The sequence below is a fragment of the Macrosteles quadrilineatus genome, unplaced genomic scaffold, assembly GCF_028750875.1.
Source record: "Macrosteles quadrilineatus isolate MER2022 unplaced genomic scaffold, UCM_ALF_1.0 Scaffold_2__2_contigs__length_208266976, whole genome shotgun sequence".
Classification (NCBI taxonomy): Eukaryota; Metazoa; Arthropoda; class Insecta; order Hemiptera; family Cicadellidae; genus Macrosteles; species Macrosteles quadrilineatus.
In genome coordinates this window covers 200,994,708-201,019,722 of record NW_026542595.1, presented here as the reverse complement: position 1 = coordinate 201,019,722, position 25,015 = coordinate 200,994,708, and the positions used below count along the sequence as shown (strand labels likewise).

General features: G+C 32.4%; 1 protein-coding gene across 2 annotated transcripts in view; it reads right to left on the bottom strand.

The window, feature by feature from the left end:
• The window catches only part of LOC128988175 (gamma-aminobutyric acid type B receptor subunit 2-like), a 279,704-nt gene that overhangs the window by 104,934 nt on the left and 149,755 nt on the right, over positions 1 to 25,015 (bottom strand). For both annotated transcript variants that reach the window (XM_054409413.1, XM_054409414.1), the window contains one exon: positions 7,956 to 8,413. In XM_054409413.1, the coding sequence (XP_054265388.1) occupies positions 7,956 to 8,381 (426 nt within the window). In that variant the 5' untranslated portion in view covers positions 8,382 to 8,413. The remainder of the gene's footprint in view (positions 1 to 7,955; positions 8,414 to 25,015) is intronic.

Here is a 25,015-nt window from a genome sequence, read left to right as displayed (position 1 = left end):
GGGTTGGCACCACTGCGCGGTAGTCACGAGACGTGTCGTACAGGGTTGGCACCACTGCGTGGTAGTCACGTGACGTGTCGTACAGGGTTGGCACCACTGCGTGGTAGTCACGTGACGTATCGTACAGGGTTGGCACTACTGCGTGGTAGTCACGTGACGTATCGTACAGGGTTGGCACCACTGCGCGGTAGTCACGTGACGTATCGTACAGGGTTGGCACCACTGCGTGGTAGTCACGAGACGTATCGTCCAGGGTTTGCACCACTGCGTGGCCAACAAAAGTGTGTAACTCAACGTACAAAAGTGACTCAATTGCAGGAAAATGAATAGCTTGGTGACGTCATTATAAGTAAGAGCCCTACAGACACGCAGCGCTTGGGTAGTGGAGGCGGAACTGTGTAGAACTATTCCATCCCTGTGTAAGATTTGTCTAAGCTTGGGTATGCCTGCTACTGTAAATCTTACAATGTTTCATGCTAATAAAATTTTTTGTCTGTAGATCTAAGACTTTACGTCAGCTAATTCCTATTGATGTACTATTTAATTAGCTTTTATTATTACTTTGTATAACTTGACAGAATTTTTAAATTAAACTATACTATAAAACAAAGGTAAGAGACCTAATATTGTTTACGTTGTTTTGTAGAAACTGATTTACGTAAAGTTTTATATAAAAACATTGACTAGTCAAAGATAAAATACAACAATTAAAATAAAAGTAAATTAGATAAAATAGAAATACAGGTTGAACTTAAATAAATAACATTTAATGTCTTGATACATTTTGGTTTATGCAATTTTTCTTATGAATGATAGTATTTAAAAATTTATCAGGTTAGGTACTTACCTGTTAAAGGGAACATTCATTATTATCGATGGTTTTTTTTCTCTCGATATATCGATATTAACAAATTGAAACATATCAGCTGACAACTACGATAAATATTATTCAGTATCAACAAACAATAATAAAATGAAACTGTTCTAAAAAAAATAACCTAACATAACTAACCAAACTTGCTGTAACATTTAAAAATTCCGTGTTTAACTTGCCTTTTCTGTTATCAAACGGTTAGCTTAGAACAGTTTCATTTCTTAATCCATATAATAGACTGTTTTAGCCTAAACAAGATCAGTTAGCTAGTTTGCTGTCAATTTGTAATGGATCGGAAAACAAAAATATCAATATATCGAAAAAATCATCGATAATAATGAATGTTCCCTTTAACAGGAAAGTACCGAAAATCCTGTGGCTTACAACCAAAAACAAATGACATTCTCAGGTAATTCGTCAAACAAGTATTATAATTATTATCTTAAAACACGAACAATAAATACACAACTCGTTAAAAGGTATAGGCAAAAAAAAAATTATATAAATACATTTACACAGTTTTACGATTTTGATATTTCACTTACGTATATTCGAAATTAAAATGATGTAAAAATATTTTTATAACATAGTGTATAATTTATAATTAATACAGTTTTAACGAATTTTGAAAAAAAAAATGCTTATTGCTTTGTTTAGACTTAAAACATGCAGTCTTAATGTTAACATTTTAATTACTAAATATTAATCGTCTTCTTGCACAATGTTTTATTAATGTTATCATAACTTTTAAGCAATACATATCTCTCCAGCTCCGAAATTTAGATAAGGAAGAAATGATATTTGGTTATGGATGTAACTCCGTCACAGACCACTAACAATAATATTGTAGAAGAGAGAGAATTGGATTGTCAAATAAATCGGTTTTATCACAAATAAACTCTATGATAATTATTGCAGCAAAATATGACAACACATCTGTCAGAGATCATCCGATTACGAAACTAACTAACCAATACTGACCGAAATTTAATGATTATCGATTTACCGTTTTATCGATGCTGATTCAACGTGTAAGCCTTGAAACGAAAGAAACCTGATATTTAATGTAGAACTCATAAAACGAGTTAGAAGCCCTGTTTTAACAGTTAAACATTGCTTCATATCGCTATCGAATGACAGTTTTACAGCTCACAAAGGAACCATTTTATTACTTGGAAGTACGTGGATGCCACTGTTGTCAAATAAACTATTTTCTGATATCCATATATTCTTCGTTATGCTTCTCATCACGAAATTTACGTTTCCTTTTAAATAAAGATTTATATTTATTTACGAACATGTATATCGCTTAAAAAACAGTGTGCATGATGTAAGATGGATGTAAGTTACCTTTTAGGGCTTCTACCAATTTAAATTAGTTTAATAGTTTACAAATAAGTTAAATATATATTTGTATAGGCCTATACTTGTAAAGTGTTAGCGAATTTCCCTATAGGGAAGGAAGTAGCCATAACCGTTGGTGACACGGTAAGACCTGGAGCCAGGACCGAAATACTTTTTCATTTTGATGTCCCTAGAGGTTAAAAACACTATTCATTCAAATTTGCATATATTTAGGCCTATATATATACGTTTATGAACGCGATAGCTTGAGTAATTGTTTTCCGATTTTTATGGCTTTTTTAAGGTGTAAGTGGGGGGGGGGGGGGTAAACGTGAATGTGTTTGCAAACCAGCATAGTTTGCAGTTCGGACCATGGGAACAGGGTTTTACGGAGGGTTTTATGGGGTAAAAATTGGTTTTTCTCATTTGTGACCCTCAAAACATAAAATTTCCCAATTCATCTCCATACCAATTTAAAGAGCTTAAAAAAAAAATATTGAGTATACCAAAATGTTTTCGTACGGTAATTGGTTATGAGGATTATGAAAAAATGCAAATTTGAAATTCCTATGTTATTCTTATGGAGAATATTGTAAAATGTTGTAGTTTGCTTGTTTATGGAAATATTTTTTATACAGGTGTGCTGCGGCGGGGGTATTTATTATAATTTAGATTAATAAGTTACAAAAACCTAAGCAATGTTCTAAGAGTTTTAATTTCTATAATGGTAAATGATTAAATAAATATACGATTGAAACAAACCATAAATGCTAATTTTACTGAATTTCCAGACATTAAAACCGTATAAAACTGGTTTGATTTTTTTTTCAGAAATGAAGCTTCAACATAGCTTCAGGTCACAGATGTCTTTTTGTCGCTGACGTTGATACCGTAGCTATTATCTGCTTAAAACCTGCCGTTGATGGTCTATTGTCCAACCAACAATGGGTTTCACTATTAGCAACAGTTTTATGGCTTTACGTTTATTTTGTCATTTTAATTCCATACTAAATAATGATTATTAATGTTAATTAAAAGTGTTTACTAATTTTTTTATACATTTTTAACAGGTTTTATTAATATTTAGATTTATCTGTTTGTTTTATAATAAAATATAGTAGACCTACGGCGATATATGTACAGTTATTAATAATTGTGATAGCATAAAATGTATTTTGTCAAGTGTAGTTAAAATAGTCTCTTAATGAGTGTTAATTAATGCTTGACTGAAACTCACTGATTGCCCGGAAACCAATTACTTGGATTTAACCTGAATGATGACGGTTATTAACTGACTCTAGAACCACAAACACACAAAGTTGTGACGATTTGAATTTCAAATATTACTGTTTTGTATTTGAGCCTTTTTCATAAGATATATAACAATCTAATATTTATATAGATTAATGAAAGGGTGTAATTTTTTGTACAAGCATACACTAATGTCAATCCAAACACGTCTATCTAGTTAATATAAATTATCAAAAAATATATATGGCTAATACTCAAATCATAAAGCTATAATGTAAAGCTAATAACAAAATCTCAAATTACTCAAAGCCGCCTATTATTTAACGAATAATCATAAAATTGGCATGGTGGTATTAGCTCAATAAGTAGTTTTATCTGATTATCACAATTATCACATGGTAGGATACCACTAAATCATTTTTGATGCACTTTTTAAAGAAATAGTTTTTATGGTAAATTCTTACTTGTATAAGTTGGTGCAAAGTTTTACTGTGATTACTAATTCGATAAGACGAGTAAAACCTAAAAAACATAATTGTTTTATTTCAATATTATATTTTTAGGGTAAAATATTTACACTAAAAGTGATTCTACTATTGAACGGCAATTTATAATTATTAATACCGTGTCAATAAACATTCAAAATGCAATGTTAAAAGTTGTTCGTCCTAGTACGTTTATTTTTATCCAGTAAATTATAACAGTAACTTGATGGTGATATTCCAGATTATAACAAATTCGTCGTATGTTTATATTCTAAATGAGTTCTCGGATTTCCTTTCTTTATTGACAAGGTATGTTACAAACTTTTAACTATTACGACCGACAGTGTAATAATAGATAAAACTACCTAATAAAGATACATTTTCTTTTAGGTTTTGTATCTACTATGTTTTACAAAAAACTCGATTGAGAAATCCCAAAATCTCGATAATGTACAATTTATTGTAAATGCTTATTAAGCATTATCTTATTAGAGTATTATTATTCAATATCAAAAGATAGTATTATTTACAACTATTTTTGAAGACGGAAGCAAACACTTGCTGCTCCACCTCTAGTATTTATTTTTTTATACTTTTACTTAAAATAGCGACCGAATGAATGTATGTATTTTAAGCCAACTATGAATAGAGATGAGTGTAGGATGAGTGGCGCGATCTTGTCGACTTGTTACTGACGAAGGCCGACATATTCCTTAGACACAGCTGTTCACAATTCGTGATCTCCTAGTGGCTGGATCTTTACTCAGGTAGCGCTTCTAATGATTTAGTCGATACAAAGAGGCTCGGAACTCATTAATTCCAGATTGAGGTTAGCCAGAAAAGAGATATTTCCCGTCGAAACCTCAAACTCTCATTATTCGAATCCGTTAGACAATGATAACACATTTCATACATTTTGAATCAGTAGTGAATATTTTTTTATTATTCGATCACCATCATTACGAGTTTTTCTTAACTGATCAGTTACTATAAATGTCTCGTCTTCATGTTTGTGTCGTGTTTAAATTTCTTTATTATTTTCGTGTAAAGTATATGACGCTCTTCGTATGAAGAAAGAAAACTGTCCTTGTGCAGCCTGATGATGGTGTCACACAGACACCGAAACTAGTTGTGCTAACAACAACATTGGATTGCTTAATATCAGGTATTTAAACCTTTTCTAATATTATTTGGCAATCCGGAGGCTAACACCTACAACACCTACGTTTTATTGTTTTTTCAAGGACGTAATAAAATAATAGTGTTATTTATATACATTATTTTATTGATATACATTAACGAATTTTTCCATAAATGGCAGTGAAGAAAAGATAGCATCATGTCAAACATTTTTAGTTTCACCTAAATATTTGTAAAAAATAAAAAATGAAAGTTTAAATTAACATTTGGTTTTTAGGAACGATAGCTGGTGCGTCCATAAACTGTCATCTTCATTAAAAATACCACAATTGTTCCGTCCATATTAATTATATTAAATTTATGTGAAATTAATTATATTGTAACTATGGTAAATCTTTTATCAGAGGAGTTTTTTTTCATTTCTTTGAAAATGCCTTCTGTTAAATAGACCTACATTCTTCTCCCCTGGGTAAATGAACTTTCAGGACAAAGGGGCCTTAAAATCTTCAGAAAACTGCATTGTAATGAATAAGTTTCCACCATGTAAATAAATATCAATGGTTATACCATTGCAGGTGAAGCCGCGGGAACAAACAAGTTTCATATAGTCACGTGTTATATTGCCAGCTGTTCACCATTGTACAGTATTACAAAACTTACGGTCTTCGGTTCAAAAATATTTTTAAAAATCTGAAAGTTGTGACATGAAAAAATGTGACTTTTGACATAAAGTTTCTATGACGCCTCTACAAAAAAAAAGTATTTTCCTCGTACATAAACATTGAGTAACAACAATTAAACAATTAACCTCAAACAATGAAGTTAATTGAATAATACCCCGAAGGGTTGTCGCCGTTCATTAAATTCATTTCAGCCTGATCACTTTTGCGGCAACAGATAATTAGTTGGTAAACAACATGCTTAGAGGCTTATAATGGTTTTCTAGCTGATTTGTGTTACATCAGTTAGTTATACGTTTAAATAATATATGTGTTAACCACGTAGATATAACGCAGTACATTCATAGATGATTATCCTATTTTGATATTTATGTACACGTTTGATTCATAAAATTATAAATGACAAGCTCTAAATGATATGGTTTACTAATGGTGTAATTGTTGATATTAACCTGAATAAGGGGACAGGGGACAGCAAAATCTGTGTTAGGACCTAAAATATGCTCCACTAGTTGAAGTTGTTCGAAATGGTATTTTTCAATTTGTGGTAGAGTCTCCTTTAATATTGGGTTTAAGGTTTAAAGTAAATAAAAATTATACATGTCTTCAATTTAAAATCAAAGACTTTTAATTTCCATCAAGGAAGCTTTTGACATACGGTATTTACAATAGACCGTGCAGTTGTACACGCTAAACATTTTGAAACGTGTAAAAAATTGAAAATACTACGACTTTTTTTAAACTTTTTCTTTCCCGTTGGACATCATGTTTTCCTGAGATTCAAGAATAATTAATTAAATCAAAACAGATAACTTTTTTGGGGTTCATGGTACGATTCCGGATATTTACCTAATTATATTGCACTGTAGTACTCGTACAGTTCGTAAAGAGTTAAAATACTTAACCAAGTGAACTTAAACTCTTGGTAACTACGACTGTTTTACATAAATGTATTTATGGCTAGTTATTTACTGTAAATAAATTAAAACAAATAAGGTTTTACGGTTGTATTTTCAATCTCGAATTGGCCAGAACCCATATTCTGTGCATATTGACCGAACGACCGTTGCGGGGTTGAACAGCGGTTTTGTTTGGTTTCTGCGCGTCGTTTATTTAAACAGATGGAATAATAGATATTACGTTATGGATACTGTATATTATATACCTTTAAACTCAAATATAATAAATCGCAATGAGGGTCAGTATATGAATTGGCAATAGCATTAGGGCACTATCGTTATTTATATAGACTTTACTATAATCAAAATTTTTATTTACGTAATTTGTTCTCGTAATTTTGTTTATGGAAATGATATTTGTTATTTTGTAATGATTCAATGGTATTTTCCCCATAAAAAAATAGAAGGAGCATTCATATATGTACTGTATGAGTAAAAATTCAGATTTTCACTTTTAAAACGATGACAACATGGCAGAACCTTAGACCTTTTGCCAATTATACATGAACAACTAGAAACCACTAATATATCTAGGCGAATTATGTGATTAGTTGTCTTGCATGCAACGTAATTTTCTTATTAACGTTTAATCTAAACTTGACTTGATTAAAAAGCTACTGGCGTAGAAAAAAATATATATATCTATTAGACAAATGTTTTGGATTACGGTCGAGGCTCTGTAAAATTTTTTTATACTTTTAAGGTAAACCGAATAAGTGTGAGTAATATTAAGTTCACACCATTATCTTAGATCGTTCAAAAAATCTTAGAATTGTGTCATTTATAAAAAAAAATTAGCATGCCGTCCACATTTCACAGCAGTATACTGAAAAAGGTGTATGAACTTTAAACTTTATATTAAACTATTAATGAATAATATAATTCAATATGGCTAAAATTTGTTTACCTTCATTTGATTACTGTACCTATTTAAGCTCACGTTGCATGTTGCTCATGAAGCATTTCCCATTTTCAGATGTAGAGTTATCTGATAATTTCTCTTTTAGTTGAGTCAGTAATAAGACAAAATATAGGCTTGTTAGTATACCTTACTTACTTGGAAACTATATAATACTAGTTTATCCACCACGACATTCAACCTCACTGCTTTAACGGATAGGCTGACTGGGTGTGGGTTGATTTAATGGTAATTTACTTCATACAAGTTTCATATCTTAAAAACTTGAACATCAACTGTAAATACAAAGATGAATTTTCCTACCTTAGTATCGTTGGTGAGCATTTTGAGCTGATAGTCCCCCAGAATCTTCCTCTGGTTGATATGTTTGATGGCCAGCAGCGCAGCGGCCAGCTCGCTCCGCCCCTCTGGCCTGTCGACTCCCCCCACCGTAAGCTCAAACAACCCCAGGATCGTGACGACTCTCGCATGGGACCGGTGGAGGTCGCTTCTCACTCGGTAAAACGGCAACGCTCCTACCCCATCACTCTGCCACTCGGCATACGTCCGTGTAGTCGAACAATTCGTGCACTCAGTATTGTTCAGAAACTCAAACTCCGGATCAGTGGTCTTCGCGGGGGCCATGGTCGAGAACTTGGGTAGGGGGAGCGCGAGGGAGAGGGGGGGACGGATGTCGGCCGAGATACTTCTGAGGAGAAGAAGAAGTGTGACCAGCTGCAATGTCTGCATAACCAGGCTCAACTGGACATCCTCGTCACCCCCTGGAACATGACAAGACATCTTATGCAGAAGGAAGTATAGATAGCATCCAAGTAATAGTGAGTGTAATATTTCGATTTTTTACCTGAACACACGTTATGATTTCATTGGGATAAGGTCAAGTTTGAAAATGATGACTATTTTTTATTGAGTAGATTTAGTTTGTGTTAACAAATGTTATGTCCTTTGTTTAAAGTTCATTGTTGGTGATGGTGAGTTAATGTTGTTAAAAGAATTATTGCGGACATTTTCCATCACGATGGTAAAAAACAATACACAACGTCTCGGGATCTGGAATCAGATCCCGTCCTCAGGTGAAAAAACTTAACTAACACATTACAACTAACAATACACAAACGCCCAACCTAAGTTGGAATACACTACAGAGCGTGGCAGTAAAAAAAAATGACTGCTACGCTCTGTAGTGTATTGTTAGTTGTAATGTGTTTGTTAAGTCTTTTCACCTGAGGACGGGATAAGATTCCAGATTCCAAAACGTTGTGTATATTTTTTACCATCGTGACGGAAAATGTCCGCAATAATTCTTTGAACAATTGTTATGTGTTAAACTGCCAAGTATTGGTGACAAAATAACACTAGTTTAAGTTCCGTACCCTCATAGGTAGGGAATGACAAGACAAATTGCGATTTTTTAAAATACTTGTATACTATTGGAAATTCAATGAGGATTTTGAAAATGACAATTAATTCTAAATAAACACAATGTTAAGTGCCCTTGTGACCATTTTTAAAATTGATTTATGTCAGCAAATACAAATATTTTGATATAGTCGTAATTTGTCTGCTATTCCCTACCTGTGAGGTTATTGAACTCCAAACTGGTGTCATTTTGTCATCAATACTTAGTGGCTTAACACATAAAAAAACCTAGTAAGAAAATCTACCCTTTCTTATTATTTTAAATTAAGTTGTTTTTCTAGACCTAAATAAAGGTAGTAGATAACGGTAGTTTGGTAATTTTTTGGAAAGGAAATGAATGTGAATTTTATTGTTATAAAATAAAGAATCTTTGGTCCACACTTTTTTAGGGGTTTGATTTCAAATGCACCATTTGGTGACACAATATGTGTGGAATGGGTAAACAAATGTTAAACATTTTCTTTTTGCTTTTAGCCGCTTATAATGCATATCGAGCTGCAATGTGTAAACAAACTGATACGATAAAATAAATAATCCCGATGGCTGCTGTTGTTCAATCAAGCGCTATTGTAATAGAGAGGCTAAGTTGGAAATTCTTTACTAAAATGAGCTGCGTGATTATATTTCATGTTATAAAATTGTATTAGTTAACATTGCATATACAGTATATTCGGTGTAACTTAAACCATCAGAACTCTGAATACAAACTGTACATATCAAAGAGTCCGTTTGTCTTCTTCATAACATTTGATCCACTCAATTATTTTTATATTTATTTTAAGAAAGGAAATTTTGAGTTTGTGACTCAAATTAGTAGTAAAAGCTTAAAAACCCATTTCTCCCATATTGTATACAAAAGTTTAAGTTCAATTTCTGAATATTATATTTTATCCACAAGCAAAACAACATCTCTATATCTAACGGATACAAGATACATAATTTATCGCACACACCATCAGCGAATGATCTAATGGTGGGTAAAGATCATAAGGTTTGGAGTAAACAACATTATTCTTAACAGGTAGCAATTTTTCAAACAGTAAATATTTAACCTCCGAAATAATGTAATGGAGGTACGGATTAGATCCTTGTGGTATCAACTTAATATATTGTAGATACATTATGTTAGCATTATATAGATTTTGCAAAGGTGTTGGTGTGACTTATTTCTCTCAGATCTAGATTTCTTTACAGAATAAAACTGAGAGAATTAGATCTCGACCTTCATCGATTTTCTAAATATTTTGTGGACTCGATTCAAAATATTTAGGATTGTATTTCCAAACCACCATGTGATGATAAATTGTAATTTTTATAAAGTAGAATTTTAAAATTTCTTCAGCTTTTTTAAGCTTAGATTGAATCAATAGAGTACAGCAAAAGTTTTCACATGATTGATAAATGAAACCTCTAGCTTAAAGTTTGGATAAAGATTTGTCGTGCTTCTTTTTCCGACTTTATTGAATTCAAAGTTTGTTCAGAGACAAAGTCAAACACACAAAGTGAAACCAAATACTGTATCGTGTTTGAACTGGACCATATATAATGCCATTATATATGGCTATATAGCTCTATTTTTGAGATTTAAAAATGCAATTTAAACTATATTTATTGTTTTCTGGTTACATTATTTAAAAGTAAATGTAAACTAGACGTATTGATAGTAGGGACATTTTTTTGTTATTCCTCAGGTAGGTATACTTATGTACTTTTCCTACCACTACATGGAAATGATCACATTGTCACATTTGTAAACAGTATGCAAAATTGCGCATTGTCGCTCTAGGGTGGGGATGGATCATTCCCACTTGCTAAATCAGCTGATTTAACAGTTGGTGTTTCTACAGCAATCACAACTACGGCTCCGGTACGTAAACAACCAGTAAGCAAATGAAATAACCTAAGAAAAGCTAACGCTAATAAAAACTAAATGAAGATCTATGTCTTATGATAGGTTAATTGCTTTGGTGGAAAAATGTTGTGTGTATTACGATCACAAATATTTTATTGCCGTTCTCGCAATGTATTGCACACTCAGCTGTGAGTGTGCGGACATTTACAGTTCTCGGGCGGCAATTGCGTAGGTCCTACTTTGCGGCCTTACACAAATTATGAAGGCTATTAAGGCCACATTCATTCAGCAAATCATTTTCAACAAAAAAAATTAAGTAATGAGTATTTTTGCATTTAGGCTAAGAATAAGTTTTTTTTGCATATGACGTTTAAACTCCCAGAGGGGAGGTAACTGCCCGGTGTCAGACCCGGCACTTCAGGTAGGCCACAGTTATGGACGACTGGTAAGCGCCAGCCCCTTAGGGGGAGCCTCCAGTGACATTCCCTCCATTCAGGGTGGGGGGGGTGTTTAGCTCTCAGTGACGCCGTTAATTCCGCCTCTCCTCATCTACCTGTAACTGTGGTTGTGACTTGAGTTCTTCGGGCTCGTCCTACCGGTTGTGTTCGACTGACATTTTGTGAGGCATATCCTCGACTTTGGAAGTAGCCTCGTCCTGGGAGGTGAAAAACCTAGCCCCCAAAGGGGAGGTAACTGCTCGGTGTTGGTATCGGCATTTTCAAGTAGGCCACAGACATGGACGACTGGGCATTGGGTCCCAGTGACATTCCTTTATCCAGGATGGAGGGGTGTTTAGCTCTAGGAGAGATGGAAGTGCATCATATTCTCTAACCTACCTGTGTCTGTGGTTCTTTGGGCTTCGGCCTGCTTGTTGTGTGCGACCAGCATTCAGTGTGGCAAATCCTCGACTTTGGAAGTAGCCTTTCCTGGAGGTGAAAACGGGCAAGTACCCGTAGCTCACGGGGACACTCAAGGGCAACGTAACTTTCCGCAGTGTGAGGGTAACGGTTTGTAGGCACTTATGCAAACCAATCCCTGTCTCTGAGCACGGACGGTATGGTTATCTTGAGTGTGGGGGGTTCTTCCCGGAACCTCAATTGAGTCAAGGGTGTCGCCACCTCTGGTGGATAGGTTCATCCGGGTGGGTCCCACTTCTATACCTGCCTCCTTTTGGGAAACCCTGATGGCCTGGCAGTGATGTTGGGTCTGACGGGCGAACGAAGTAGATCGGGTGCTGGGTCCGAGCCCGCCAGGGGTATCTGGGGATCTATCGCTCTGGTTATCTCTGGTTTCCCAGCAACTGGGTAAGGCCTCGATCGGGTAGTGGTGTAAATGGGAGGTTGGGGTTCCCCCGTCAGCGTGCTGACGGTCCCCTTCCTTCTGGCTATGATGGCGGGTTCTGCCTGTCAGGGATTAGATAGGTCCCGAGTGTTGCTTGCACTAAATGCGTCGGGGCGCTCCATTATGGTCCTCTAGGGCTTGTACCCTGGGGAACCCAGGTGGAGTGACGCTTAAACAAGCAGCCGGAATCCCTGGTTAGGATTGAGGGGCAACCCTCTTTCCGAAGGGTCTGCTTCGGCAGCCGGCGAGCCTGATGACCTTAAGTCATCCGCCCATGATGTGCTAAAGGTTGATGCGTAAGCTTCGGCCTACATCATGGGGCCCGGGTAAGTCTCACGATAGGTACCGGGTACGCAGTCAGGGGGCTTCGGCTCTCATGACAAAGAAATAATAATAATAATAATAATAAATAATATGACGTTTAAGCTAGAATCGTACTTGTATTCACCAAAACTGATTTAAATTTACCCATTGGATGCGCAAAATAGTTGTGATCGTTTTGAAATGTGTTGTACATATACGAAACATACTATACATAACAACCTAAAGCATTTTAGATTAAATTTGGAGTACATTTTCAATCTAATGTATTACTGGGGCGTGTATACTTGATACTGCATGTTCAGAGATACATGCTATGAACATGGGGGATAATAAAGCCAGAATAAAAACACTTTATATCCCATGCTTTGTGAGAAAATAGAAGAAGAGGAATTACTTAAACTATTGCAAACTATTGGAATGTAAAATTGTATAAGGCCAAACGTAAACGTTGTGAGATTCTAGAATGTCAATGCTATTCATGTTTGATATACAGACGTGTGGATCTGAAACACATGTTTGCAATGACAAAGGAAAACTCTTTGTTTCACAGAATAAAATTCGGATAATAACTTATTCCAGTTATTATTAGAGCACAGAGCACATATGGATAAAATGTTTAGTTAATGACCCTTAAATTTTAATAAAACAATTTAAGTTACTAGTAATTAAATGGCAATTTTAATTAATGTGAGTATTTCAATCTTACCAAAGTTACCAATCCAGAAAAGCTATAAAAATACAACTATCCAGGGTAGAAATAACCCGAAATTGTTAACAAAACGTAAAATGGAAGCATGAAATAGTCTTCATAATAAATAATTAAACCATAAACACATAAAAATAAAGTTAACTCTTTTACTTCAATTTACATCTAGCAAATGGTAGGGTCTACTCTTGGGCAATAAACAGATTAAGTGAGGTGGAAAAACTGTGACAATGGAAGATCACAATTGAATTGTCCTCCAAGAACAATGAAATTCACGGTCATCCCATCCTCTGGGATTGATGGTAATACCCTTTATACCTCCACATTATATCGTTTCCCTTTTTATTTTAAATGGACCTTTGTATGAATAAAAAAATTTCGAAGCAGTTTTCTTATTATAGTTTTGTTCCATGCCATGGGGCCATTAAAAAAATGCACCTACTTTTATCATGTAGATGTAATATTTTAAAATAATATAATGTGTAAAATACATTAATGATTTAGAACAATTAATAAAAATAAAAAAATGAAAAGAGTGTAGTCAAAGAACTATCTCATACCGTTATAATTTAACTGACGCGAACATTGTTAAACAAAATAATGTACATTTTACATTATTGATTTTTTTGTAATGTCATTTATAATAATTTTACACATTCAATCCATAAATGTTTATATTAATATGGTTATATAATATCCTAAGGATATTAAACTAAATGTTTCATAGTTAAATGTATCTTTAAAATATTTGTTGTATGATATGAGTATACTATCAAATAAAATATTAAACGTAAGGGACGCATATGCAGACATGTATGAGCCCTAATAGTGCGGCGTGGGTCACTTTAGTGATATATCAGGGAAAGCCCTCGTTTTAGATTTTCACCATTTCCATACAACACTCAACATGAAAAGTGTTTCAAAAGTGAATATTTTATACTTTTATCTAGGAGCTATGTGAGCAAAATGATTAATTAATCACATTGTATCGCATGTAGTTATTGACCAATGACTGATGTGTAGTTCCTACACATGGCCAGTTCTCAAGATACAAGATACAAGTAGACGGTCAGCAATCCCGTCACTCCAATAACATGCAAGCTAATTTCCTGCGGATCCTTGACAAACAACAGACCCAAGATTGACGTTTGTGCTGCGTTTTCAGTTTGATTCCTCCTGGACCATAATTTTACTTCCGTGTAGGCTTATAAATGATATGTTTTTAAACATTTTCTGTACGTAATAATAAAAATGTTATGAATATATACAAATCTTGTAAACAATTTAAGTTGATTAAATATACAGGTTGTCCCAGACCGGCTTCTATTTAGGTCCAATATGAAAGCAAATAGAAACCTAATTGCAACTGGAACCCCCTATTTTGACCCCAAGGTTTCAACTAAATTATTTTCAAACCCAAAAAAGCACTCCAAAGGGCAGATTTTGGGGGTAGGTGGTTTTTGGGGAAATTTTCTAATGTAAAAGGGGGTCGTGTTGTACATCATTTTAAAGGTATTTGAGTCCTGAGTATTTTAGTGAAAAGTTTATTTTCATTCCTATTTACAGGGTGTTCAAAAACGTACAAAAATAAACATTTGAACTACTTTTCACTGCAAAGAGGTGGAATTTCGTGGGGGTTAACATTTGTATACCAATTTACTTGCTAAATGTGCTTTTTTGGATTTGAAAATAATTTAGCTGGGACATCCTGTATATTTTGAAAATATAGTTTTATTAAAACGATATGCTTGAATAAATTTTTGAAGTAATATCATCCCAAATGTTTTAAAAGCAAAAAATGTGCATTTTGTAGCTATACGCACCCAATAACCAAAATGAACAAGAATGAAATGAATGAAAATGAACCAATGAATTTTGGACCCCATAGTCCAAAATGAACAAGTTTAACAAGTTTTACATTGCAGCGTTAATCGGTAATTTATATTGTATTATAGATTTACTAAAGAATTAAATTAGTTCATAGTCAACGTACTGAAGTATGAACCATTTGAAGTGATCCAACGTCAAAGCCATGTTTAAAAACGTTGTTTGGTTGACAAACACATTCTAACACGTGCATTGGTTTAGTCTGCACATTATGAGCCAGCTGTGCTCACATTTTGAAGGTTACTGAACAGATTGCACTTGCTTGTGTTTCTTTTAAGTTTTACAAATAATTCAATGATTTAAAACAAAAATAATAATGTTTAAAGATATTCAAATAATCAATCAGTAACTTTTTATGTATTATTTTTCATACAAATCAATGTAATTGTAGTAAACGGTAGGAATAACATAAACATAATATGTTGTCTTGTTTATGGGAGGATTAAGTACAGATTTATAGAAAAAAGGTTTATTATTGTGTTGAATGTCATTAGAGGTTTCCGTCAGAAACGATAAATCCTGATTTCGTTTTCTTTGGGGGTTCTAAATACACAATATACACATTATTAAAATATTACTTAATTTTTTTGTACAGAGTAATAGTTAAAATTATGTGCACTATGCAACAGCGTTGCTGTAAGTCACTTTTCCACATTTGTGTTATTTAATTTAATTAGTTTATTTTGTTTACTACCATTGTTGGTTGTTTTTTACTAAATTAATGTTCGATTTTCTTAATACACGAACTTTAAAACTCCAGATATTTATTTCAGTTGATTAAAGGGTTTCGTAGTTTATAGTACAGTACTTAATAGTCACAATATTTTAAAATGCTACAAAAATCTTAAACTGCTAGATGTCCCAGCTTATTGATTTAGAAAAAAAATCACTAACATCTTCAGATGAATGTGGCTCTTACATACTCTATTATAAATAGTTCATCCTCGTATTTTTCGGATATCAGTTTTTTTTGTGTTAGTTAAAAAATTGTGAGCCTGCTCCTGTATTCTATAGCCCCGGTTAAACCAAAAGAGCTATCCTGTAAAGCAGTATAAACTTAAGAACATTTGCTAACAAATGCGTTTTTTTGTTGTTTGTATTTCTCTAAAAGTTAAACCAATACTTTTCAGTTTTTTATTTTTTTTTATGTCATAGTACGCTAAGCAAGTGCCTGGAATTGTTTTTCACATTAGTTCAGGCTAGACCTAGTAGTTGCGGCATTATCACATTGATAAAATCCATTTGTGATTTGGTGGGATTTGAACCCGGGACCTCTGGAACCGAAGCCCCACGCTCATGCTCTTGAGGTCCCGGGTTCAAATCCCACCAAATCACCATTGGACTTTATCTATGTGATAATGTGAAAAACAATTCTGGGCTCGTCCAGTATTGCGACACAGCGTTAAGAAGTACACCGAACTAGTATGGTAAGATATAACTAATAAGCTAATAATATATCGCCCAGCAAACCAACCCCGTTTTAATTGAACATATGATACAATAAAGAAAAAACGCTTAAAACGATAATTTTGTTTTCCACTGGGTACTTTCCTGTTAAAGGGAACATTCATTATTATCGATGATTTATTTTCGATATATCGATATTTTTGTTTTCCATCCGATATATTGATAGTAACAAATTGAAACATATCAGCTGACAAGTACGATATAGGATACAGTAAATAAATATTGTTCCGTATCAACAAACAATGTAAAAAAATATTATATTGAAATGAAACTGTTCTAAACTAACCTAACCAACCAAACTTGCTGTAACAATTCAAAATTCCGTTTGATAGCCTATTCCCCATAATGCTTCTTCTGTTACCAAATGGAATATTGAAACGGTAACTTAGCCTATACAGCAAGTTTGGTTAGTTATGTTTGGTTAGTTTAGAATAGTTTCATGTCCTAATCCAATATATAGGCTATTATTTTTGCCTAAACAAGGTTGGTACTTAATTTGTAATTTAAATGCGTATGAAGTAAATAAAACCAAATATCGTGAAGCACCAATCGTGAAGTAAAACAAAAATATCGATATATCGAAAATAAATCATCGATAATAATGAATGTTCCCTTTAACAGGAAAGTACCTTCCACTGTATTTTTCTTGGATTTGAGAAAGTTTTTTAAACTTCCTAAATACAAAAATAGAATTTTTAATTTTTCCCAGATTATGTTGAGTGCTACGCATGCCAGTAAAATGTTATCATTAGGTTGTATGAATTGTTTTAAATATAGCCTACATTGTTCTTCGAACTCAATTAACTTTTGCTTTGGTGTGAATTATAATGCTTACTTTGACACTTAACATATATTTACATAGTAACAACATTCGAAGAGATGTGAAAATAGATAAAACGATACAATTGCAAAGTGCTTTTGAAAACATGAAACAATGTATTCATGCATATTGATCAGTAAATAATAATTTGCAGCAAAGTTTTAATAGTCAATGGTTGTTCTTATAGTGCAAAGGAAGACACTGGAATAACTTGTTAATGATACTCTAGCCAGAGGTTGAAGTTATAATGAATCTTCGTTTGTAGGACTTTACCCCATAGTGGAAGATACCATTACTTCCATTATTACCATTACTTCGTCTTGTACTCCATGTATTTAGAACGGTTATTGGACGTAGAACACTAACAGAACGTAACGGGATTATTAATAACCATATTGTTTGAACAATGATTTAACTTTGAGTTGTTATCCAATAACATGTGTACAGATGTTTATGTAGAGAACACGTAAGGTTAACATAGTGATTTAAACCAGGTTAAGCCTCTTAGTTTAAAATTATTACAAGATTAGCAATATATTTGATGTTAAATATGAATGGATACATTCAATACCTATCAAATTTATTCCAGCATAATTTGTTGAAATTAGCTTTTCATCACGAACATGTTTCGCTGTATTTAAAACATCCTGTCCTTGTCCAGAGAATAAGAAAAGAAACATTTTAATTCGTCTTATGTTTATTAAAGTTTCATAAGAAAAATATGGTTTGCAATTTATGAGCATTATAAACGTATGTCTAACATTATAAAACGTTACTTTTGATTCATATCGCATTCCACAACACACAAAGATGATCAAGTTAATTGAAATCGTCAATATACGTGATTCAATTAATTTGATATAACGGACGATTACTTAAAATTAAACATTAGAAATGACAAAATAAATGTTACACACAAATCATCTTCTTTCTTTCTTTAATTAAATACAACACACTAAAACTATTATATGTTTTTACCAAAACAATTGAAAAACATGTAAATGTTTATTCATATATATGAGGAAACAGATTTTTGGCAAACAAATAGGGAAATATCTATTGACGGGTTTTCTTTATGAATGATTAATCATCGAACGTCAATCATACGTTAAACATATTACCACTTTACCTAAGATTAAATTTAAAAGAACTTATATTTGGCACTCATTAAACAAATTAAATAAACTATATAAAGTCCGGGCCTCATGACTCGTTAAATTATATGTAACAATCTTCAAGGAGAATAAATATAAATAATGTTAGGATTCAATAAAGTTTGATGCTGACAGGTAGACTATCCGCATCCCTTAAAACGAGACCATAATTGGTTTTAAATTTTTGCAGCCACAATGCTGTTATTTAGTTTACTTTGGGCCAAGGTAGATTAGTTAAAACCCCAATAATCGAAATGCACACAGTAAATTAGGCTTTATTCTATGAAGGTAGCAAGTATGGGTATTATTTTTCCGGATTATATACACATGTTATACATGTGGTCATTTCTCACAACACATGTAGACCATCAGGGATTACGTCACGAAAATAAGGCGCAAGCTTATAAATCCTCGACAAATAGAGACCCAAGATGCTCTGGCTGCGATTTCAGCTTATTTCTTCATGGTTCTTATCCTATTAATTTAATAAAATATACTGGATGTATTCAAATAATTTCTGTTAATTTTTTGTATACAAGGTGATAAAGTTAATAAGTAAAAAAAATTAAAGTAAGCATATCACCTCAAAATGTCTAATACATCGCAAAACCGCCAAAATAGTGTATTTATGTTGATTATAAATGGCATAATTTATTTACGTTAAGTTTTATAGTATAACAACATGTCTTAAATATGGCAATCTGTCATGTTCAATTTTTTCTTGATCTGGCTCCCTCAGGTACATAACTAATGGATTTCAGATACTTTTAAACACGTTATCTGGTGTTGTAGGGCTCACCTTTGGCTGTGATTCCACATATATTATCAAAAATAAATCTCTGCGTAGATAAAAACTGGCTTTGTGTTAGAAATATCCATTATTTTATCATTTTGTGATTTTCTAAAAGTTAATGAATGGTTAAATTTCAAACAGTTAATTTTTTCATAAAAAAACAAACGAAACGATGTATAATCTTAGTGTGTTATTTTTATTTCTTATTTATGTATCTTTATAAAGTGATTGTGTGTGTGTGTGTTACGTAATAACGTAGTGATACATATCACATATTTTATTTATGTATTTACTAAAAACACTGTTGTATTCCTTTAACACATACGCTACTTTTATAATCTGTTAACAAAATACGAAGAGTGAATTTATTTTTGAATTAACGTTAAATTATTATTTTTTTTGCCAAAAGAATGCTACTGTACCTTGTAAAAAAATTACTACAGGCTTTAAAATAGAGCTATCTAGAAATTAAAGTAGACCTTATGAGTTTACAATCGCAATGTGCGTTCATTGGTAGCCTTACAGGTTATTAAAGATTTACAACATGATTCTCCCATCTACTGTACTGGTAAGAATTTTGGTATAAACAGTCTATGAACAAGACAGATAATCTATAAAAAAACTAGTAAATAAGTTATAGATATAAAAATCTAATGTTTGATTGACTTACATGTTGTAATATTATTTAAAATTCATATGTAATTTGCATTAGTTTACGCATGTTCCAAAACAAAATTATATATGTCGATATATGTTTCCAATTCCAAACAAACATATATCTAAGTAATATGTAGTAGATAAAATTATGTTCAAGCTGCAAAAACAAAACCAATCAACAATAACAATAACAATCCAACCAGAGTAACCTGCAGAACAATAACTTATTGGTTTAATCTCTATCCCTGGTCATTACATAGGTAATGTTTTCCATAAATATTCCAACGTCAAATTCTATGCGCTGGTTATAATTGAATGTTCTAAGCACAAGGTGATTGTGCTTGCTACGTTTTCAGATTATAATTTTTCTGCATTCTTTGCGTTCTATTCATCATATCGCCAATATATTATATAATACTTCTATAACTGTACATGAATATTTCAAAGGTTTGATTTGCATTAGATAAATATTTATAAACTAATTTATTGTTTTACGAAATGTTTAATTTCAAGAAGTATTAAAATACTGTCCGCCTAAGATTTTCAGTAACTTTTAATTTCACAAATATAAATTGTAAGAACTAAAAATCATTCACAAATTTATGAGTGGTAATTTTTTCTTAGTCCCCATCAAGCATGAAGTAGGACTTCGTCCCATCTCTCATATTTTGGTGATATTTCTAACCTGAAGCCCTGTGTTGATTTCCCCTGACAGACCCAACTTGAAACCCCAATTTCATTTTATAGTACCAATATTTTATCAAAAACGATTCTATTATCCCTATTCTCTTATGATATGATATATGTTTCAGTTTCAAAAACCCCTAATAGACTACCCAATTATAAATAAATCCTGCGCTCTAGGACTCAGTGCAACTCTAAGTCACTTCGTTATTATTTTGTTGTCAATAGTTCTGAAAGTTTAAAAGCTTTGTAGAATCTACCTTATTCTGAATAAGTTTAGATTTATTTTTAAGGATTAAGTAAAATATCTATAATGCTTTTAAAAGAATCTGAATAAACGAACATATAGAGAAAAATTGGGCTTTGGTATAAACAAAACCACTGTACTTTGACATTGTAAAAGCAACTATTTTATAAAGGCTAACGGCGTTTGCTTTGAAAGATACGACTACTACTCGGGGGGTCTCTTTACCAGTAGAAATATTTTCATATTGCTCTTTGTACTTAGAAATGACGATGACAGAAATACTTGTAATCTTGTCTGATAGTTTTGTTATTTTTATTTATCTCAGAAAGGTAATCCCATTTGAAACTTAAAGTAGATTTCACCCACGACATCATAGAACTTACTACAAAACATTATACTGAATGTACAAAGTATATGCCTATGTATCTAAATTCCACTTTTCATATCCTTAATATAATTGTATATTGGCATTTTTAAGAGGGAAAACTGTTTAAGAGGGAAAACCCGAAGAAAAGTGAGTTTAATGGATACTTTCTCTGGTGAAAGAATTAAGGTTTAAATGATAGGTGTAATATTACCATCATAACTCACGTTTATAACATTTGTAAATGTTTGATAATACCAACAAACTGCATTCATGTTATGGTAAACGATAGTTTAAAATATGCATCGTTCCTCGAACTCAATTTTATTTCACTATTGTAACTGTTACGGTGAAGTAATTCAAAGAGAAGTGAAAATTTGTATAAATATATGAAAATTGCTTGAAACTGTTCATTCGTCTATGCAGTTGTATAAACAATAATTTAAAAACGAAGCTTAAATATTCGATTGATTTTACCAGTAGAAACAGAATTACATTAGTTAAAAAGATACTTTACCATGTGAACTTAAAATGTGGGTTTTTACATTAACATAATTTTGAGATAAACAATAAACTGAAAATATTAAATATTCCATGTGGAAGGACGTTTCATGTCTAATGACTTTAAACGTTCGCTTTTAGCCTAACATGTATGTTATTTCCTTATAGAAAAATATACCAAGTGATGTATGTATTTAAATACACTATAAAATACCATATGTCATGGTTGAATACCTGGTCAAACACGTAGGGAAATAAGTTATATTTCACACGTCTGGGACTTGTTGCAGGCTTTCCTCCAACGTGCTAACTTTCTTTTTCTCTTAAAACATTTTTGTTCAAAAGTGTTTCGTTCTCTTCTAAAATATTTGCTGAACAGATTTTAATATTTAAATCTTGGCGTTAGGTTTCAACAAAAAAAAATTTATATTGAATAGTTATGAATTATTATTTACAAACATAAACATTGTTATTGTTACTCACCTTGATTTCGTATATTATGTAAGGGTATAACAAGTTTTGTACGAAACAACTCAGGAATAAAGAAACTGAGTATTGGAGATGTAATAGTAAAATGCTGCTTTCGGGGTGATTACTCCTAATACAAACGTGTATTGATAAAAACATTTTTACAAGTATATTTTACCTAAATGATGCTACAAATACGATGATCAGGTTTAATATTGATGATATAAAACCTCTGAAGTGATCTTTACGAACTATTCCTAAGCCTTAATGTTAAGAATAACAATACCATTGGTTTTACAGTAACCCTCAATTAATTTCGTAATCCAACATGATAAAACCGAGCCATAAGGCTTCTTCTACTTCATGAATAATTCAAAAGAAGAGATTTCAATTATAATTTAGTTTTAGGAAAATCATAACTCAAATAATATTTGCAAAAATAAGAAATGTGAAGGAAACCAGAAAAAACTTTTAATTTTGAGCAAACCTGCCTAAGACACTCACATCATATATTTTTCAAACAAACCTCCAAGTAATATTAAAATAAAAACAGTAATTTGAAAGAAATATCTCGCATGGAGTTGTACTTATTCATATTAAAGAGCTCAAACCGTAGTTAGGGTATAAAGGCGTAGATTTATAAAAAGGTTGGTCGAGTTTGTGATGAATGCAAAGGAATGTAATTTAGAATGTTGAGCCAAACCGACAAGTTGGGAGCGTCTGTCTCTCGTGTGGGACAAATGGTTGTGGTTATTTGAACATTCGACTATTGCGGCAAGGAAAGAATGTAGTGAACTTTAAATAATTTAAATAAGATTACGAATACACGTAAATAAATTGTTTGAATCAAAGATATAAGTTATAGCACTGTCATTCCATTGTTGACACTAATTTATGGATTTATACTATCCAAACAGGCATCGAAAATGTGAATATCGGTTAACATTCATTTATTTTTTGTCTCAAAACGTTGCTTTCATTTAAACGACTTAATATTTTATCGTGTTTTCTTTTCGGCGCACTTTTATTCATCAAAACGAGTTCCATGCGCTTTCGGTTTTTAAATGTCTAAAGGTAACATCTGATTTGTGAAGTATATTTTGAGCCGAAGTTATCAATGTTGAAATTTTAAATTGACACGTTGTTCACTTGTGTGCAGTTGATGGAACTCTAGTTTGTGGTATCATATTATAAATCGATACGGATTTAATTTTCTCGAAGTGTTTTTACCAGTACGAAAATTCCTAAGTTAAATACGTACAAAATCTTTTGTTAGACTATTCTAGTTGCGTTATCACAGCTACTATAATCTGTCCTCTCCTGGGAAGACCTCTGACATTTTACCTCTGTGACGTAAGTAGTTAGCTGCTCATGGGCTGAACGCTGATCTCGATTACTTTTCATTCACGATTTCATATTGGGAGTGTATAAAAACCCCTTATCTCATACGTAATTCACTGTTAAAAACCGGAAAGATTTTGTTTCTGTAGATCGAGTGTATCATAACTGAACCCAATGATAAATAATCAGTCCACTGAGCATAAGGTGAATCATAAAGTTCTAAATTTAATAATTTTAACCAGTTTAAAGAACTGTTCGGTTAATTTACCTTTTATTTTGTAGGCTGCCATGTGTTCTTGAAGTCCAGTAAAACGTTTTACCTCATAATAAATGTATCATAGATGACATGTGGTTGGTAAATAAAAATACAGTTTTAGCTGTTTGTGTTGTTAAAAAACAAAACCCGAACCGTAAATTAAACAGCAGAAATTTCATAGCTTCCATTGTAATTATTGTACACTAAAGGTTTCTTAGTTACTCTAGTTACCTTAGTGAGATAATTAGCATAACTTGTTAAAGTTTAACAAATAATAACATTCTTAATTCATAACGAACCATCTACATGTTGCTTGATAAAACTGTAGTAAAATAGTATTCGCTCAAATCCTTAGCATTTACCAAGATATCTTAGAGCTTAAACCATTTTCAGACTATTTTTAAGTTGTATATTCCTCTTTGATGGTATTTGACTTTTAAATACACGCGGACGAGAAAATAGTTTTAATATTCTTCCTGCCTTACCTCTTTATGAGTTTGCTTTTCCATCAAGTCGTGTTAGTTTTTTTAAATTTGGTTTAGAATATTAGTGCACTTAAAAATGAAATGAAAAAAAATAATTGAGGTTAAATTTTGAAATAAACATAGAAAAGAGTTTTTGATTAAAAATGTTATTTGTCTTTTTGACTTGACTTGCATTATTGAGTTTGACGTATGTCCACGAATAAATTAAAAAACACCAGACACGCTATTACAACATTTAAATAATATAATTATATTTTAAGAAACGTGTTTTCATAGTTTCTCCCTAAACAGGATTGGAGTTTTTATTATATTCAAGTTTAAAGATAATAATACTATGAGCAGCTGATTGACTATTATAACTACGATTTAACCTGTCATTTCGTGTTTATAGTTTATGTTCTCTTTTAGGTATTTCTGAACTTTCTGGACTTTTCTTTTAAACGTTTTTAAAACATTCCTAAGATCTTAATAAACAAGAAAATGCCTCTAAAGCATTTTTTTAGGCACGGAAACCACTGAAAATTACAAAAATATACGGAACTATTTTCTCAAGTCGTGGAGCACTTTGCTTGCCGAGGAAAATATAGCGGAGTGATA